At 49.7% G+C, this 18,491-nt stretch overlaps 1 protein-coding gene across 4 annotated transcripts in view; it reads left to right on the top strand.

Annotated features, from left to right (window-relative positions):
- Positions 1 to 18,491, top strand: part of EPN2 (epsin 2) — an 83,354-nt gene that overhangs the window by 32,903 nt on the left and 31,960 nt on the right. For 2 of the 4 annotated variants that reach the window (XM_041770871.1, XM_041770872.1), the window contains 2 exons: positions 3,637 to 4,401; positions 6,300 to 6,470. The exons of 1 other annotated variant lie outside the window; for it this stretch is intronic. In XM_041770871.1, the coding sequence (XP_041626805.1) occupies positions 3,807 to 4,401; positions 6,300 to 6,470 (766 nt within the window). In that variant the 5' untranslated portion in view covers positions 3,637 to 3,806. The remainder of the gene's footprint in view (positions 1 to 3,636; positions 4,402 to 6,299; positions 6,471 to 18,491) is intronic. One more of the 4 variants, XM_041770873.1, reaches the window with a different exon arrangement.

Raw genomic sequence — 18,491 nt, 5'->3', positions numbered from 1 at the left:
GAGCTGACCACAGCTTCCCAAGCTTGAGTGAAGAGCTCAGGCGGTAACACATGATCCTCTGCTAGTTAGTTCAAGGCTCAGCAAGCTGGAAACGGAAGAAAACTGGCAGATTGAGAGGGAAAGTTTGGGAGGTGGAGCATGCACACCGTTCAAAAAAGCAATAACAAAACAAAATTTAGGTTCTGGAAATAGCACAGGGTGTATCCTTGAGAATGGAGAGTGTTCAGGCCTGGCTTTTGGGAGGGAGTGCCTGACAGATGTTTGCTGGGAGAAGAGATATTTAGGTGTTGACAGTCTGGTCCTGAGGTTGAGGGGGAGAAGTTTTAAAATGGGAAGAGTGAGGTCCACATGGACAAGTATGATGGAGCCACCTAGGTCCCTGTCTTGGAGCTGCCTGGGAGAGCCTCATGCGCACACAGCCAGGGCTATGGTCCTGCGGCCCACTCATGTGTAGCTGGCTTCTTTCATGGCTGGAATTGGAGGTGTCAGTCTCCAAAGTCTCCTGTAAGGTGCGTCACCCAGATGGCCTTGAATATGGTTTTATGGAGGCGCCTTTGGTGTCCTTTTCTCCTATCAGGAATTTCCTGTCCCCTGATCTCCTCACCATGTACCTTTCCTGAAAGCCGCTCTTGTCTATAGCTTTAAGAAAATAGCAGGTAGCCATTCAAATGATAAAGGCTTTATATATTTTTCTGACTGTAAGAAATGTTTTATTAGCTTTTTTCTTTTTCTTAAGCCCTAAATAGTTGAAAGAGTCTGCTAACAGATGTCTTTGCAAGCTGAGCCTGTTAGAGAAAACCCCTGCCTTGGTTCCTAGCCCTGGTTTCTCAGTTCGGAACTCCTTTCCCAGAGGAGCTCTGGCCCTTGATCAGAAGAATTGATGTCTTTTCTTTGCCACCGAAGGCCTAGGAGGCGCAGTGGGTGCCCTGGCTGGTTGGGCCTCATGGCCTCTCCCTGACCTCTCCCTAGGAGGACACTGGGTCTCAGATGGCTGGACCAGAAGAAGGGCAACACAGCCTGGGGCATCGTTTCTCCCTCAGGAAATTATTTTGGTTTTTTTTCAATATATTGCCAACTGTTTGAGGCCTTTTTACCAGGAAGACCATTTGCTGTGATGCTTAGTCAAAGCTGCTTCCTGACCTGTAGGAAGGTGGCTGAGGACTTCTTCAGCAGTGGATCTCAGCTCCTCCTGCTTCTCAGAGGGTGGGATGGTCATACCTGCCGTGCACCAGATGGAGTGACAAATGGAAGTGCCTGGTGATCCCTGGCACATCCTAGAGCCCCTGGGCATTAAGTACATCTGAATGTTACCGCTGTTTTTGATGAGTATTTGCACTTTAAGCTGGGAGATGCTCATTAAAAAATCAAAGTGTTCTTTTTGGCTTTTTGAGGCCCATCCCATCTCTGCCAGCAGTGGATGTTGCTGTGAATGAAAAACCAAACTAAACCAAATGTGCAGTTCACTGGGAAAATTTTTATCCCTGGTCCTTTGACAGGCTTTAGAGGATTTATGAGAGCTGGCCAGATCAGTGGAGGGGCAGAGCATGCCGGCCTTCTGCCGAAGCCCCATTCTGTGGCTTCAGGTGGAGACAGAATTCTTGGCATATTTGAGGCTGGATAGGAGGCCTTGTTAGCCATAGCAGATGTATTATTGATTGTCACCAGGATGAAATTTTATGAGCTCTTATTTGTATGGTCATATGTGATAAGTGATCTTTGTGTTTCCTGTGGCTCCCCTCACTCCCAACTTTTTTGTTTACTTATTTATTTCTGTGGATGTTCCCACTGCCTGTCAGAGGCTTTAGATAAGGATGGAGGAGGCCATCCATTGTTTCTCTGGCAGAAGCAGCACCACAGCTCACAGCTCGATGGAGAGAGTAAGGGTCTTGCACGAGGAGGGAGGAAGTAGCAGGCCCCTGGCTGCATGGGCTGCTTTGGAGGAGGTGACCTTAGTCAGCAGACCTTGTGACTTGAGGTCCCCGAGCTCCCCATCTCTACCTTACTTGGAGGGTTTTCCTGAGCAGTAAGTGAAGTAGAGCCAGGCCCAAGGCTCCTTGACAGCCAGAAGAGCCCAGAATGAGCCCCACAGGTGGTAGTGGGGGATAGGCAAGGGGAGGGTTCTGGCTTGTGTCCAGACCCCAGCTATGCTGCTCTATCTTGGGCAATCCCCGAGTCTTCTGCACCTCAGTTTCCTCATTTTATGGATGAAGAATAGTCTGCATTACCACTTCCTCCCACCCGTCAGGTCTTCTCAGCTTTGAAGACATACTCAGAGTTATTTCTGGCCGAAGCTCCTTCCCTCACCTGCCTTCGCATCCCCCAACAGCCAGCTGCACCCTCAGGTGCCCTGTGCTCACTTCTATCCCCTGCCAGACTGTGGCCTTCCTGAGGACACGGATGCTGTTGTTCATCTGTTTTGTAAATTCATTCACCAGCATTTATATCCGTGTGGGGCATAGTGTTGGGTGCTCACTGGTGAACAAGAAAGACCAAACTCATGGGCCAGAGTCAACTGTCAGAAATGCAGACCCTGCTCGAGCTCAGTAAATGTTTCTTCTTTGGAGAGTAGGGATTTGTGTTTGTGGCATAGGGCTGGGAGGGCCTGTTAATGTGAAATCCTGGGCCTCAGTTTTTCCCCTCTGTGAAGTGAGGGGAAGAGATAATTTCTACGGTTGTATTAGCTCAGGCCAGGTGCTGGAGACTTTGAAAGCTGGTGGAGGGCCTCGGCTGTGCTCTCTAAGAGTAGTTGGAAACCTTTATAAAAAGTCAGGAGAAAAGTGGTCACAGAAAATGCCTGGGGCAGGTAGAAGCACAGTGGACCAAAGCCAGGCGTTGAACGATTTTAAAGGCATAGGCAGGCATTTTAGGGGCACCTGGCAGGCTCAGTTGGAAGAGCATGTGACTCTTGATCTGAGGGTTGTGAGTTCAAGCTACACGTTAGGTATAGCGGTTATTTATTTATTTTTAAAAATTTTATTTATTTATTCATGAGAGACAGAGAGAGGGGGTGGGGGAAGAGGGGCAGAGAGAAGCAGGCTCCATGCAGGGAGCCTGATGTGGGACTCCATCCTGAGACTCCAGGACCACGCCCTGGGCCAAAGACAGGCACTAAACCGCTGAGCCATCCAGGGATCCCCTGTAGTGATTACTTTAAAAAGGGGGCATAGATAGGCATTTTTGGGGTAAGATGTACCTGAAATGAGAGGCTTTCTTGCTCCCACACATAATTTAAAATTTATCAGAACCAGCTTCCCCTAGTGTTAAGATTCTTCTGTCTCTGGCTTTTGCCACGTAGTGAAAATACAACCCACAGAAGAGCCATGCCAGTGGAAGTGTTTTGAAAATAGAACAACAGTTATAATGTTTACTTCTTGTCTGCCAAACGCTTAACCTTGAGTTTAGATTTTATTCACTATTAACTTGTAATACTGATCTTGTCATAATTTTGAAAAGAAGATGGATCTCTTTCCTCCTAGAGAGGCTGGAGTGTGTGTACTCACCCTCCGCCCCCATCCCCACCAGACCTTGGTACCTGCCTTTTTTTTTTATTTTACAAAAAAGACTGAGCCAGAATCTATTGTCTTGAAGGAGCTCATGCTACAGGGAGTGTGTTTCTTTTATTCTTTCTTTCTCTAGGTCATGGCTTCTGGCTTCTCGGACCTGAGGCTCCAGCGGAGGAAATGACCGTCCGAGATCTTGTTCCATACCTGTTACAGAGACTGAACCTTCACAGGGCACGAACTTCCCTGGCATAGGAAAGTCTCTCTCTTTGAAGGGCTTTTACCTTTGTCACAAAGACCATAAAAATGGCGACTTCCTCTATCAGACGGCAAATGAAAAACATTGTGAACAATTATTCAGAGGCTGAAATAAAAGTGCGAGAAGCCACGTCCAATGACCCGTGGGGCCCGTCCAGCTCTCTGATGACGGAGATCGCTGACCTGACCTACAACGTGGTGGCTTTCTCGGAGATCATGAGCATGGTGTGGAAGCGGCTCAACGACCACGGCAAGAACTGGCGGCATGTGTACAAGGCGCTGACGCTGCTGGACTACCTCATCAAGACAGGCTCCGAGCGGGTGGCCCAGCAGTGTCGGGAGAACATCTTTGCCATCCAGACCCTGAAGGACTTCCAGTACATCGACCGTGACGGCAAGGACCAGGGCATCAATGTGCGCGAGAAGTCAAAGCAGCTGGTAGCCCTCCTCAAGGATGAGGAGCGGCTGAAGGCCGAGAGGGCCCAGGCTCTCAAAACCAAAGAGCGCATGGCCCAGGTGGCCACTGGCATGAGCAGCAACCAGATCACCTTCGGCCGAGGCTCCAGCCAGCCCAACCTCTCCACCAGCTACTCAGAGCAGGAATATGGCAAGGCCGGGGGGTCGCCTGCCTCCTACCATGGCTGTGAGTAGGGGAAGTGCTCCCCACCCCTTGCCAGAGTATTGTCGGTTACAGGCCCAGAAGTACTGGGCGACAGGCAGGGTGGGTGCCCTCGGGCTAAGCCAGAGCTCGCATCTTTCCTCTGTTCTCAGCTTTTGGCAGCCCAGACAACAATGCCAGTGGTCTGCACCCAGTTACAGTTATGGGACTAGGGGTTGGTTTGGTCCCTTGGCTGCTCTGGCTCAGGGATCTCAAGACCCTCTGCCGCTCTGTGGTCTGATTCAGTACATCTGGGCAGGGCCAGCCATCCTGGAGTGGGTCTGCTCTGCCCCTCTTCCTGCTCAGAGAAGGGTTGGAGCCAAGCAATTGGCCTGTTGCACAAACTGTGGGGAGTTGATGGTGTTTGGTAGGTGGAGGAAATGAACGCTCCTTTTTGATAATTTTGTTTCTTTAATCTCCTATTAAATGTCCCAGTGACTGGGCTGTGGGTCTCCTGACTGGCTCAGTGTTATTCTCCTTCAGCATCACAGGGCAGTGAGAAAGGATGTTTCTGTCTCAGTGAGAGAGGGAGAAGGCAGAGACCGCTGCAGGTGGTAGCATGAGTGGGGCCTCCTCTTTCAACATGTGGACGACAGCTCCTAGTGATTTGCTTGCATGGCTGGGTCTGCACTGGGTGGAGCCACTCTCCTTTTCTCATTTGTGCATGTGGGCAGGGACACACACAGCGGAAGCTGGGTCTTAGCCCCATACTCGGACGAGATTTCAGGGAAGGGAAGTGGAGTTCGGGGCCTGATGCCAGCTGGTCTCTGTGAGCCATGTTGACGTCCTGGCCATTCACTAAAAGCAGGCCCGGGAACGGGTGCCTCTCAGCTTTCCCAGTGCAGTGTCAAGATAGGTCGCCCTGGGGGCCTGTTGGGGTGGGGGAGGTGCAAATTGTATCTTCTGGCTGTAAAAACAAAAGTGCAGGCCCCCATACACTCTTTCTTTTTGGAATCAGTAACGCTGTGTCAGCAGAACAGAACATTTTTTTCTTTTTAAAGGAAGTTGTCGCCCAGCAAACTCCTGTTGATCCTTATTTATTAGTCAGTGGCTCTGTTACTAGGCCACCTCCTGATGTTTCCTGCTCGTAGGCTTCAGTTTGACATCGTACTGCCACCAGCAGCATTTTGAGAAATGTGTCGATTGGGAGATTTGCATACCCAAGTCAGACTATCTGTCTCTAGGAATTCCAAATTATTATCAGGCTTGGACAAGTTAGCATTTTTCTTGACCCTGTTTCTAGTTACAGTTGTTTCCCTCTTAGTTTGAACTGTTTAAGGGAAGGTTGCAATCTTCACGAAACTACCTGAAACAAAATGTGACCTGCATCTCCTTCTGGGTCAGGTTGCACCAAAAATTGAAGATTGCCCTGTGACAAGCGAAGTTGTTTATCTCATGCCGCCTCTCCATCCCCAGAAAAGGCCCGTTGTGGGTCGAGTTGGTCTCACACTGCCATGGCTATCTCTTTGGGAAGCGGCTGTGTCTGTGCTGTTCAGTCACGGGAAGCAGCTCTGCGCTCCATGTGCCTTTTACCATCATTTTTCTCAAGAAGCCAGAGGATACAAAGCAAGGGCTGAAACAGCATCCCATTCATCGGTAGCTTGTGGGATGGTGCAGGTGCAGGAGCCTGGGTGTCTGGATCGGGCCCCAGTCACAGGTCCTCTGGGCCTTCTGCTGGGCTGGCTGCTGCTGCCACAGTCCCAGCTCTCACGTTTCTGGTTCCCTCAGACCTTGAGCTTGGGCTATACGTTCAGGGTCAGAATTGGTCAACACTGCCTCTGAGCATGTCGGGCTTCGGTCTCGGCCCGCAGTCTGCCACTCCCACTCCCTCTAATGGCGTGTCTCTCTCTGTGTGTATGTGTGTGTGTGTCCCTGCCTGACAGCACCCGAGGCCTCGCTGTGTCCCCAGCACCGTGCAGGGGCTCCGCTGGGTCAGAGCGAGGAGCTGCAGCCGCTGAGCCAGCGCCACCCCTTCCTGCCGCACCTGGGGCTGGCCTCCCGCCCAAATGGTGACTGGTCCCAGCCCTGCCTCACTTGTGACCGCGCAGCCCGAGGTGGGACGGCGGTTTGCTTTTCTCCTTCCTAGAAATGCTGGGCAGCTTGCTGGGGGTGTGCTTGTTGCGGCAGTACAGCCAACTCTCTCCCTGTCTCCTCCTGGGCCTCTCGGTGGACCCGAGAGGTGGACCCCCCAGCCTCCTGCGGACCCAGGGCCCCTTTCTTCCTTTCTCCCCAGGAGCTCCCCTCCAACCATCATATGTCATTTGTTAGAAGTTCTTCTGCCTTATGGGTAAGGTATGGGTAAGGTGATTGTCCATGCTTTCCCTGTGTCCCCATGCCCTGAAAAATTGGAGGGTGTGGTGGGGTCCGCTACTTGGCTTGAAGAGCCAGAAAGGTACAGTTTAAATCTGACAATGCCAGGCAGAGCCGAGGGCCTTGGGGGACAATCGTTGGAAGCCTTCGTCCTTGATGCAGTGATGATATGTGCCTTGACAGGACAAAATGGGACTGTTCTTCTCAATTAACTGCCGTCCTTCCAGAAATCCCCATTACCGTGGTAAACAGAGAGTTAGCTGTACTGTCAATTCTAGGTCACACTGTTTGAAAGATACCTAATTCAATGGGCAACTAAAAGTGGGGCTTCTCTTTTGACTAATTAATAATGTATCCTGGTCAGAGTCTACAACTGTTGCAGGTTAAACTGGAAACAGATTTTTTTTTCCCTGTGGCCTACAAGAAAATGTTCTTAGTCTGATCTAACCCCCAAATGGGGCTCCCTCTATAGAGGTGGGGGAACTGTTTGTTCTCTTCTGCTCTTACTAAAAGGGGCACCAGCTAGGAGCCTTTGTGTGACTTCCCTGACAAGGTGGTCAGCCTTTATTTAGCCCTGGAAACAGTTACTGTTCATTCATGCCTCATTAATATTACAGCTTGTTTGACTTGGGTATTTGTGTGATCACTATATTTAGCTCTGGGATATTTTCCTTTGTGCTCCTGTCTTCCCCTAACAATTTATACTGGATTTTGTGAGAAGGGCCAGCTTTTGCACTGCAAAGAATGCAAAAGGCGAAAAGCATGTTTTGAAGGATCATCTAGAGGCCCTTGAGTCACATGCTGTTTCTTCCACCAAATCTTTGGGGGCTGTTCTGGGCAGGTTTCCCTTGTCCCCCAGGACTCTCAGATCCCCCTTTGTTTTTCCCAGGTTCCATTCAGTAACTGGGAGGGTCAGTTTTGAATCTTGTGTTCACCTGGCTTTTCTGGTGGCAAATTGGCTTTCCTGGGACATTTGCATATTAACCTGCCTGAGCTGAACTGCGTTCCCTCCCACCCTGGCCAGAACACACCCTGTGCCACCAGGCCAGTCTTGGTCCTGTCCGGTTGTTTCCACTTGGGTGCCTCCCTTGCACTCATACATCTGGCAAGTTGCTCCAGGTATATAGCTCTCAGGGAGTTCTCTTCTTCAGCTCTGGTAGAAATTAAGGAGCAAAACAAGTAGGTCTTTTCTGACAATTTCTCCTGTCCCAGAAGAATTTTGGGACAAAATATTAACACGGTGTCACATTTCATCCTTGCACTGTTTAGCATGTGCATCACTCTCCATAACTCATACCCTGCCCATCCTGGAGGCACTGGGGGGCAGGGGGCAGGACCCTGGCCTGTGATGGCTTTTTGGTCTTCCTTGGCACCTAAAAGATGTTCAGCGTAAGGTAAGTGCATGATATACTATTGTCAGCTGATTTAGTTTGGACATACCGGCCCAGGATGCAGCAGTGGAGGAGTCACACTGACACCGGCTGTTTAGGGACTGGTCTTGTGAAATGCAGGCCTGGGGCAGGGGAGATGCAGGAGCACACTTAGGACCCCAGGCCCTGCAGGGGTGGCCTGGTGGGCAAGGGGGAGGGGAGGCAGACTGCCCAGAGGCTTCATGGCCTAGCAGGCACTGTGGGTAGGCTCCTTATGCCTGGGCTGCTGCTCTGACCCACAGTAATCATGTTGATGTTTGAGGGCACCTTCTTTTCATGTACCATGTCCATTGATCCTCCCTGCACCTCCTCCCGCCCTTTCACCTCCCACGTGCATCTGTAGATCTGACCTTGGAAACCTCTCAAATACTGTCTTTCATCTCTAGTTCCATGGCCTCAATTCAGTGTCCGCTTTCTGGTTAGTTTCCTGCTGTTAGCCTCCCCCATTCGTGTCCACCTTCCACCTTGACAAATGATACGCTGACTCTGGGTCTTGGAGAACTCTTCTAAATTGCAGGGATCTCCCAGTGTCCAGTCCGGAGCCTTTGACATGGGAGACAACTCCCCCGACGGCCCTGGGCTGCCTTGTTAGCTTAGCTGTGCTGGTGTGTGCCTGGAGGATGGCTCCCAGGCCCTCTCTGTGAAGCCTGCCCCGGTTGCACTCTGGCACCCATGTTCCCTTGTTCACTCAGCCAGGGTGTATAGAGCTCATGTTGTGTGCCAAAGCACAGAGCCATCTGCCCCTGCTCACAGGAAGAGAGACAGTAAACCTAAGGCATGATCTGCATGTTACAGGATGAGTGCTCTGGAAAAGAGACAAAAAATCAAATGACCCAGCCCAGCATGAGGAGTAGGGAGGATGGTCTACGGTGTGAAGGAGGGTATCAGGATAAGCCTTATTGAGAAAGTGATGTTGGAGCAAAGGTCATAGGGGAATGAGGAGTATGCTGTGTGAAGGTTTACAAGAGCATTCAAGGCAGAGGGTGGGAGCAGCAGTACAAAGTCCCTGAGGTGGAGGGTGTTTAGGTGCATTTGCAGACCAGGAGGGCAGCTGGTGTGGCTAAAGCTGAGAAAAGCAGAATGGCAGGTGAGGTCAGGGCAGGGGAAAGGTGGAAGGCAGCTTCTTAAACTGTCTCTGGCAGGGAGCAGTTGTTTCCATTTTTGATGGTCTCCAACTGATACTTTTGTATCAGTGTTTAGACGTGTTAGCAAGGTCAGATTGCTCTAAAGGTTTCTAAACTTTTTTTTTTTTTTTTAATTTTTATTTATTTATGATAGTCACCCAGAGAGAGAGAGAGAGGCAGAGACACAGGCAGAGGGAGAAGCAGGCTCCATGCACCAGGTTTCTAACTGCTTTCTCTCTTCACTGTGCTTTTCCCTCTGGCTCTGTACTGGGGGGGGAAGACACTATTCCTATCCAGGGCAGAGGAAGGGGGATGGCATGAGGTGGACCTGACGGGGCTGTGGAGGTCTGGGGATATCATTAAGGGGAGCCAGGAGGCTTGCTGCAGGACTGGACAGGGGTGAGGGAGGAGTTGAGGACTGCCCACTAAGCAACTGGGAGATGGGTGGTTGTGAGTGAAGTAGTTTGGTGCAGAGGTGGGGCTATGTTCTGGACATGTCAGGATGTCTGCTAGACATGCAGGTGGAGGGATGGAGAAGGTCTGAGAAGTCTAGGACTTGGAGAATTCTGGGCTGGAGAGGCCTTCAGCTCTTTGGCCTTATTCACCTGGCATTCATGTTTCCTTCACATTTTTGTAATCCCTGGTGCCCTGCTGCCCTTCCCACCCAAGGCTGGGCCCTGGGCTTGCCTCTGTTGGCTGCTGACATGATTTTGACATTAGCTGGTGCTCAGGATTGCTATGTGCAGGGAAAGCTAAGGCCTTTCAGGGTGAGAGGTTGGGGTTTACCAGCGATCACACAGATAGGGCAGCTGGCCAGAGTAGAGCAGGATGTGAGCCCCCTGTCTGTTACCCAGGTCATCATCCTGCCCTCAACTCTGTCCACCCTCTTACATTCTACAGGGCTGGTCATGACATCCAGCAGGCTGTGGAGAGATTGCAGGTCTTGGGGTTGTGGGAACCCACCTCAAAGTGGCACAGGGGGTTGCGAAAATCCACCTATGAGTCCAGGTGGAGACCTGAATATGAGATTGCCACTGTCATCTGACATGCACGCTCCAGTCGGGAATGGATCTCCCATGCCCCTCATCTCTCTCCTGGGTTGGCCTCCCTGGATGGAGGCTGGTGAGGGAAGGAAGGAGCACCCAGTCCGTCAGCCTCCAGAGCCAGAGCCATGCTTGCCTTGCTACAGCATGAGCATATCCTGTGTTGTTTGGTGCCTTGGATTTCTGGGTGGGAGGCCAACTGCCAGTATTCCTGTTCTTAGAAAAAGAAAAGAAAAAGGAACCAGTAAAAAATAAATAAATAAATAAATAAAATAAAATAAAGAAAAAGGAACCAGGAAGATAGAGAATAGAAATGCTCTTTGCCCTCTGATTCCCTCAGATAAATCAGAACCAACCTGAAATCCCAGCACCAAAGTGGGCAGTGGTGCACTTTGTGTAAGCACTGCTGCCACCTGCGGCCAGGCATGGCACTGTCCTGGCAGATCCGCTGTCTCGGTGACACCCTTGGCCCTTTGGTTGATGTGGAGCAGCCACCTGTGGTGTGGCTCAGCTCTGCTCCCAGGAGAGTGTTAGTGCTTCCTCAGACCAGCCCTTCTTTTGGGCTGGGAGCTCCTCACACAGGGCTGCACCCCCTCACACTGTGGACAGTGATTCACCAAATGATTACTAGAGATTACAGGCATTTTGTTTATTTGCCCTCCTTCACTCCAAAAAGGATTGGAGTTGGCTTACAAAACGTAAGCAATACCAGAGGATTAAATATATACAAGGAATTGGGGCAAAAGGAAAATAAAGGTGAGAAAATAAGCTAAGGCCAGAGTCCCATATGAGTGCCAGAGATGGATCCAGACTTGGCTTTGACTTTCTCAGCCACCAGCACCAAAGAATAATTCTTGAGTTGCTGAGCAAGAGTCTAAGATCCAGATGAGATCCAGGAAGGCCAGGCACTCCCTGTCCAGGGGAGTGGGCTGCAGGGCCTGAGAGCAGCTTGCAAGCCTTCAACGGGAGCCCCGGGTCTTGATTGTATCCCCATAGCAGGGCTGCCTGAGCCAGCCCTGAGCCCCACTCTGCTGGCCTGGCATGAGTCCAGGGGAGCTCATGGTTTGTCAGGGAGGCGGAGGTGGGGTGGGGTGGGATTGCGGGGGGTATAGCTTTCTCCCTCTGCAGGCGCTCAGCCATTCTTAAGCCCATTAGGGAGGGTCTGAAAGCTGCCATGTGCACTGTTGAACATGTGTGTTTGAGAAGGCCTTCCCAGAACTCTCCAGTGAAGCTGGTTCTCCACAGCAGGGAATTTCGGGAGTAAGCTGGCGTCACCGTGGCCCCAGCCCTGCCAGGCAGTCTATGGGAGTGGAGCTGGAGCATGTAAACACATGTACACGCACAAGAGGACATCTTAATATGGATTAGGCATCGGAGAAAGGGATTGCTACATAGGTCTTTTTTTGAGAACTTGAGGATGTGGGAATATATAAGAACAATATATTACTGTTAAAAAAAAAAAAGAATCAAACACAGCCAGCATGTCCATCGGAAGCCTTCCTGAGGTGTGGCCTTGGAGGGAGCCTGGGTCAACTGAGGCCTCCTGAGAGTGTGGGAGGTGCAGGGCTAAGTGACACTGCCCAGGAAGGGAGTGGGGCGGGGGGACACTCCCAGGGCTAAGAGGTGGTTGGTGGCTGACAGCCAGGTAATTCCCCAGTTTCAGGAAAGGCCAGGGACAGCTGCCTAGTGAAGAAGGTTCCCAGCCGTCAGGGGCCTTTGACCTGGTGGCAGATTGTTCTTCAAGTGAGATGGAGATGGAGTAGGACTCTGATGGGAGATGGGATTCATTTGACTTCTTTTTTTGCTGGGGTAAATGTGTTCTGTAAGTCAGGGGACCCCTGCATTGCAGGCAGGCAGCCAGGCTGGCAGCCCCAGGCAGAGGCGGATGCCAGGCTGTCAGCATTAGCTTACTCTGGAGTTAATCTCTTCAAGTGAAGATAGAATCACAGAGGAAGCTGCTCAGTAATGCCAGTAGACCCATGGAGTGTTACTGACACCTCTGTCTGAGCATCAGACACTAAAGATGCTTATTCTCACTACAAAGGCTGAGTACTGAGTGGGGTCTGAAGGTGCCAGGTGAGGCTGCCACTCAGGTCGCAGTTGCTAGTGGTAGCCAGAAGGCATACTCCTCACCCCTCTTCTGTCTTCCCCTGTGACTGGTCCATCTACTGCTCCCAGTTGCCTGTGGAGGCAGGGGAGGCACATTCTTAAGGACATGGAGATGAACTTACCCAAATCCACTCTGTCAGAAGTAGTAAAGCTGGAATTTGAACCCAGATTTTCCAGAACTCTGGTATGCCTACTTTCCAACCAAAAAAGTGGTATTTAAATTGTTCTACAAAATAGATGAATATACAATGTACACCTATTGCAATTTTAAGATTGTATGGCCCATCTCATGGAATGCTTTTTTCTTTTATGGTTTTTAAAACCAGGGAAACCTATTTAAAGTGTTATGTAATGGGGAGCCAGATTTTTGGTAAAGATTTTATTTATTTATTCATGAGAAACAGAGAGACAGAGAGGTAGAGGCAGAGGGAGGAGCAGGCTCCATCCAGGGAGCCTGATGTGGGACTTGATCCTAGGTCTCCAGGGTCATGCCCTGGGCCGAAGGCAGCACTAAACCGCTGAGCTACCCAGGCTGCCTGGGAGGCAGATTTTAAGGAGCTCCTATGATTGTCCAAGAGTGTAAGATGGAAACAGTTATCCAAATTGCTGATTGGGAATTAGTAGTGAAGGGTCAATGTTGACTTATGCCATAGAAAGTTGAATTATGAATATGATATTTGTATCTGTCCATTTGTCATTAGAGCAACCTTTGTAGTATAGGTAAACAGAATGTTGTTTTTAAACTCTCAGTGGAGTATGAAACAGGGAAAAGAAGGTTTAAGTCAGAATGGGCGACATTCACACAGCTGTGACAGTGTCTGAGGTCATGGCTGCCCAGTGACTAGTTTCAAATATTCAACTTCAAGGGGGAATTTAAAAATTATCTAAATAAAAATAAGAAGGAAGGTCTCAGATAGGTTTATTTTCCCATATAAAGAGAAATCTAACTTGTAATCTCTATAGATCATGTTGCTCTCTTTTGTCTTCACAGTATTTTTTACTATCCAAAATTATCATTCACTTTATTTTCTGCATCCCTGCACATTCTAGACCACACTCCCAAGAGCGGGAGCCTTGTCTCTGCTCAGTGCACACAGGGCCTGACCCAGGAGACATGTTCAGTAAACGTTTACTGAATGAACAGTACTTACTAACGGTACTTACTAAATAGTAAATAAACCCTAACAACACCTTCTCCTCTTCTTTTCCTTCCTTCCTTCCTTCTTTCTTTTTCTTCTTTTTTTAAGTGGGCTTTTCCAGAAATAAACACTTTACCTATTTGTGCAGTTTCTTGATGCTTTGAGTTCAGCAACAGTATAATTCATAGACACCAATTTTTGTTCAGTAATAAAATGCTATTCATTTTGCCAGCTGCCTCTTCTCTTTTCCCAGAGCCACTTGCCCTTGAGCTGCCTGCCTAGGAGCTTTGAAATGTCCCAAAATGTCCCAAAGCCCAAACCACACATCTGACCAGTGAAGTCAGAGCCCCTGGGATGGGCCCAGGCTTCACAGTGGGCGGAAGTTTCTGGTGATTGTGGTGTGTGCCTGCAGTAGGCACTGCTTCTCCAGCGGTCTATTCTGTGTCAGCTTTCATTGAGCAGAGGCCTTCTGTTCCTCCCCTCTCTCCAACTGTTGGGCAGTAGCAGTGCCCTTTCAGAAAGTTGCAGTCAGCAGGCAATACTTGGACTTTCAGCAGCTTGAAATTGATGTTGTCAATTGAATTAGTTTCCTCCTGCTGACTGCCAGCAGAAAGCTTAGTCCAGCTGTGGGGAATAACCAGTGTCCTTCTGACCAGCTCACTCGGTGGCCCGCTTCTCCACTGCTAACTGATAAGCACGGTGTGGACGTGAAAAGAAACCTCTGGGTTTTGCATTAGAAAAGTACTGTGTCCATTCATGTTAGTGTACCAACTGCAAAAAGAAGACACATATTCTATAATCTTACTATGCAATGACAACTGTCCTTCACATGTGGGTGTATTTCCTTTTGGACTTTTTTCTACCCATTTTTTTTTTTTTTTTACAGGATTGCATACTCATTAATGCAACTCCGCATCCCTGCTTTTTGTCTCATAACACTGTAACAGAAGCATTGTCTCTCTTCCTCCACCACTCTGTAAACATTGTAACAGCTGCACCCAGCATTCCACTGGGTGGAGCTTCCTAGTTCATCCTGGCCTGGTGCTGGACCAGCATTTTCTCCTCTTGCTCACACCAAACAGCTCACCCAATTTCAATGCCAGGGTCCTGCTACCTGAACTGTGAGCATGGGAGGTTTAGAGTTCCTGGTTGTGTGGTTTCGCTATGGCCATCTTTCTGTGGGCAAAGCTTGGTAATCTGGAAAGGAATCGAAGGCCAGATCAAGACGGACATCTCTCTCTCTTTTTTTTTTTATTTTTTTTTATTTTTTTATGATAGTCACACAGAGAGAGAGAGAGAGAGAGAGAGGCAGAGACACAGGCAGAGGGAGAAGCAGGCTCCATGCACCGGGAGCCCGACTTGGGATTTGATCCCGGGTCTCCAGGATCCCAAAGGCAGGCGCCAAACCACTGCGCCACCCAGGGATCCCCAAGATGGACATCTCAAAGGGAAGCTATACTGACAGATCTGGATCACAGGTCTGAATAGTGTTCCATGAAAACAACAAATTTAATATTTTGTATAATGTAGATACTAGAACAAGATACAAGTGTCATTTATAACTACATGATATTTTCAAAGCACATCTTTCAAAACATTAAGTTTTCTCACTTGCTCATTTCATAAATCTGTGTGGCCAGAGGCAGCACTGAGTAGCCAGGGTCTCATAGTAGCTGCCAAGGTCTTGCCCTTGGTGGGCTTCCAGTTTAGGAAAGGCAGACACATCGACAGTGCACCAGGTGTGGTAGCGGGGGAGGGGGAGGGGTAAGGTGGGGGAAGGGTGGCAGGTAATTCAGAGCTTCTGGCCATCTAGCTGTTCTAACTCTGCACATAGTGTGACAGGAACAAGCTAGCCAAGGGCCTGGGCAATTGCCCCAAGTCATAGAGATCCCTGTATGGTGGTGGCAACAGAGGTTGCCCTTTAGCTGACTCCTTACTTGGGATTCCCCCGAGAAATAATACAGTGATGCAGTCTGATCTTTGCACCTATCTTTCTGTGTGCACATTCTGTGTTGCTACACAGCCTTAGTTTTACATGTTAAGCCTCAGGTAGATGACTTAACTTTGGCAAGGTTCCATCTTTTAATTAGTAAACTAGAGATAAGGGTACTCCTGGAGTATTGTGTAAATTCCATGTGCCACATTCCAGTGTGTGCAGGCTGTGCACATACTGCTTTGCACAAAGGAAATGCTCCACAAATGGACCATTTATTATCATCGTTAATGATTAGAGATGTTTTCAGATTCTCACCAGTGTAAATAATGCGGTGGTAAATTTTGTGCCACCCTTGGTATCATTTGCAGTGCCCCCAGCTGTGGATGACAGGGCTCAGTTGATAGCCACGGAACCCAAGATGAGCACTATAATTTTTTTTAAGATCATCACTATTTTTTTAAGATTTATGTATTTTAGAGAGTATGCACACGCCTACATGTGAAGGTAGGGGCAGAGAGGATCTCAAACAGGTTTCCTTCTGAGCACAGAGCCGGACATTGGGGTCCATCTCACAATCCTGAGATCACGACCTGATCTGAAATCAAGAGTCGGACGCTTAACAAACTGTGCCACCCACGCACCCCAGATCATCACTAATTTCATAGATGGAAGTTACTATCTAAGTACTCCTATTAAAAGAGAGGAATTCCATCTTTGTTGATGTTCACACCTGCTTACAAGTGTGGGTGCCAGTGTTCATTCATGTCCACTGGGACTAGATGGGCTTCTGAGCCCCGCCCCCCCCGCAGTGCTCTTCCTGGAAAAGAAGGGGACGACGGGGGACCCCTGGGAAAACAGTAATGAGGAAGGGTTGCTTCATGCGGTGGACAAACCCTCACTACTCCCCCACCTCACAAGATCACCGGAGAGGAGATCTCCTCTCCGGTGATCTGCTAACGGAGAGCATTTAACCTGTAGCCCAAGGAGAACAGCACAAACTTGCTCTTTTATTTCAGACGGGATGGGCTTTGAATCATGCAGACAAATAAAAGAGCTACCTTTTGTCTCTGTTCCACCCTCCCCCATCTTAGTCTCCAGCCCTGCCTGGGCCTGGGAGGAACGTGGCCATTGTTCTGGGTCTGCCTCCTTCCTCCTGGATTTCTGCTTCCTCCTCTGAACTGAGGTTGGCAGCACCACCATCTCAGTGTGGTGGTAAGGGGTATATGAAGTGCACCCGTGCAGGTTACAGCCATTGATAATTGTTATTGGAAACTAAACTTGAAAATGAGCCAACAGGTGTTTAAACTCTTGCTCTGTGCCTGTAATGAACCCGACGTGGCCTCTGCCTATGTTGAGCCTTGTCAGGCCAGGGAGATAGTGGACTGCAAACAGGTCAGCAGTATAGAATGCCCGAGTATTGATTCCAGAGGGGCAGATGAAGCTCACAGGGTGCCCTGCTCTAGGTGGCAGGAATTGAGCCAGCAAGAACCCCTGCCTTGTGGAGCATCCTAATGGCTCGATCTGGGAAGATGTGCTTGAGAAGGTGAGATTGGAGTGGACACTTTGGATGAGGAGTTTCTCTTTCCCATTTGAGGAACAGCAGGAGGGGGACAGGCAGGACGGAGCTAGAGGATTCTAGGAACTGAGCGGAGGCTGGCAAGCTGGGGTGCCTGGGAAGAGGATGGATTCGTGAGCAGCCTTGGAGAGTAGAGTCAGTCCTGGAGCTGGGGGTTGGCAGTTCCTTTCCTTGTGTCGAAGATGCCCATGTCAGAGTGTGCAGGGAGTTAGGGGGAAGACCCTGAGATTGTACTGAGAGAGGCTTTGACCAGGCAGCTTAGAACAACAAAAACAGATGGTCTTACCCACCAAGAGGCCAAAGGTCCGAGATCAAAGTGTCGCCAGGCCCACACTCCCTTTGAAATCTGTATGGGAGAATTCTTACTTGCCTTCTCCTTGCTTCTGTTGGTGGCTGGCCATCCTTGGAGTTCCTTGGCCTAGCAGGTGCAGCAATCCAGTCCCTAACTCCCACTGCATCATATGGGGCCTCCGCTCTTGTGTCAGTACCTGTGGCTCTTCTCCTGGTAAGGGCACCAGCCATATTGGGTTTAGGGCTCACCCTGCTTTGATATGACCTCATCTTAGTTAATTACCTCTGCAGCGACCCTGTTTCCAAATAAGGTCATGTTCTGAGGTACCAGTGGTTAGGACTTCACTGGGATTCTTGAGGGACCCAGCTCTGCCCAGAGCACCCTGGGAGAAGGTGGCAGTCTGAGTGCTGAGTCTGCACCTTGCGGCCACATCCTACACCAAGCTCAGCTTTGGTTGTGAGGTGTCGGCCAGGCTAGGCAAGGCCACAGATACTCTCCTGTGGCATCAGGCTGGATGGTCTGGAGCCTTTTCAAGTATAATAGAATCTCAGTTATAGGTGTCCTGAATCCAGCTGCTGCTCACATCCTGCAAAGCTCCCATCCTGGTCCATGCTCCCTCTCTTGCTCCCTGGGACCAGTCAGATTATATCACTGCTCCGGTTAGACCCACACCCGCCAAAGCCCCTCCACAGGCTCCGAGAGCCACCATGGCTCTTCCATCATGGCACTTTGGGCACCCTTGGCCTTTACCAGCCTCATATCCTCTGCCCTTAACCCCAAGTGAACCTCCCACCTGCTTTCAGTCTGGCCTCCTTCCCCGACCCAGGCCTTTGCTCCAGTAGCTCAGAACAGCCTGCCCTGACCTCTGAACATAGAGAGCAAGCTCTCCCCTGCTCTGGGACTCTCACTCCCCCTGCTTGCTTTATTCTTGTATTTTCTCTCCTTACCAGTACACAAGCTCCAAGAGAACAGGGCATGGTGTATGTTGAGTGTTAGGACTTCAAGTCTCAGAGTACCTTTGATCCCTTTGGCCCTAAGACTTGGCTTTTGAATTCTGCTATCCGTGAACAAGTCATTAGGCCTCTCTGGGCCCTAGTTTACCTCCTCTGTGAAAAG

This window comes from Vulpes lagopus, chromosome 10 (genome assembly GCF_018345385.1).
Source record: "Vulpes lagopus strain Blue_001 chromosome 10, ASM1834538v1, whole genome shotgun sequence".
Lineage (NCBI taxonomy): Eukaryota > Metazoa > Chordata > Mammalia > Carnivora > Canidae > Vulpes > Vulpes lagopus.
The sequence above is the reverse complement of the archived record's forward strand: the minus strand, read 5'-3'. Positions and strand labels throughout refer to the sequence as shown.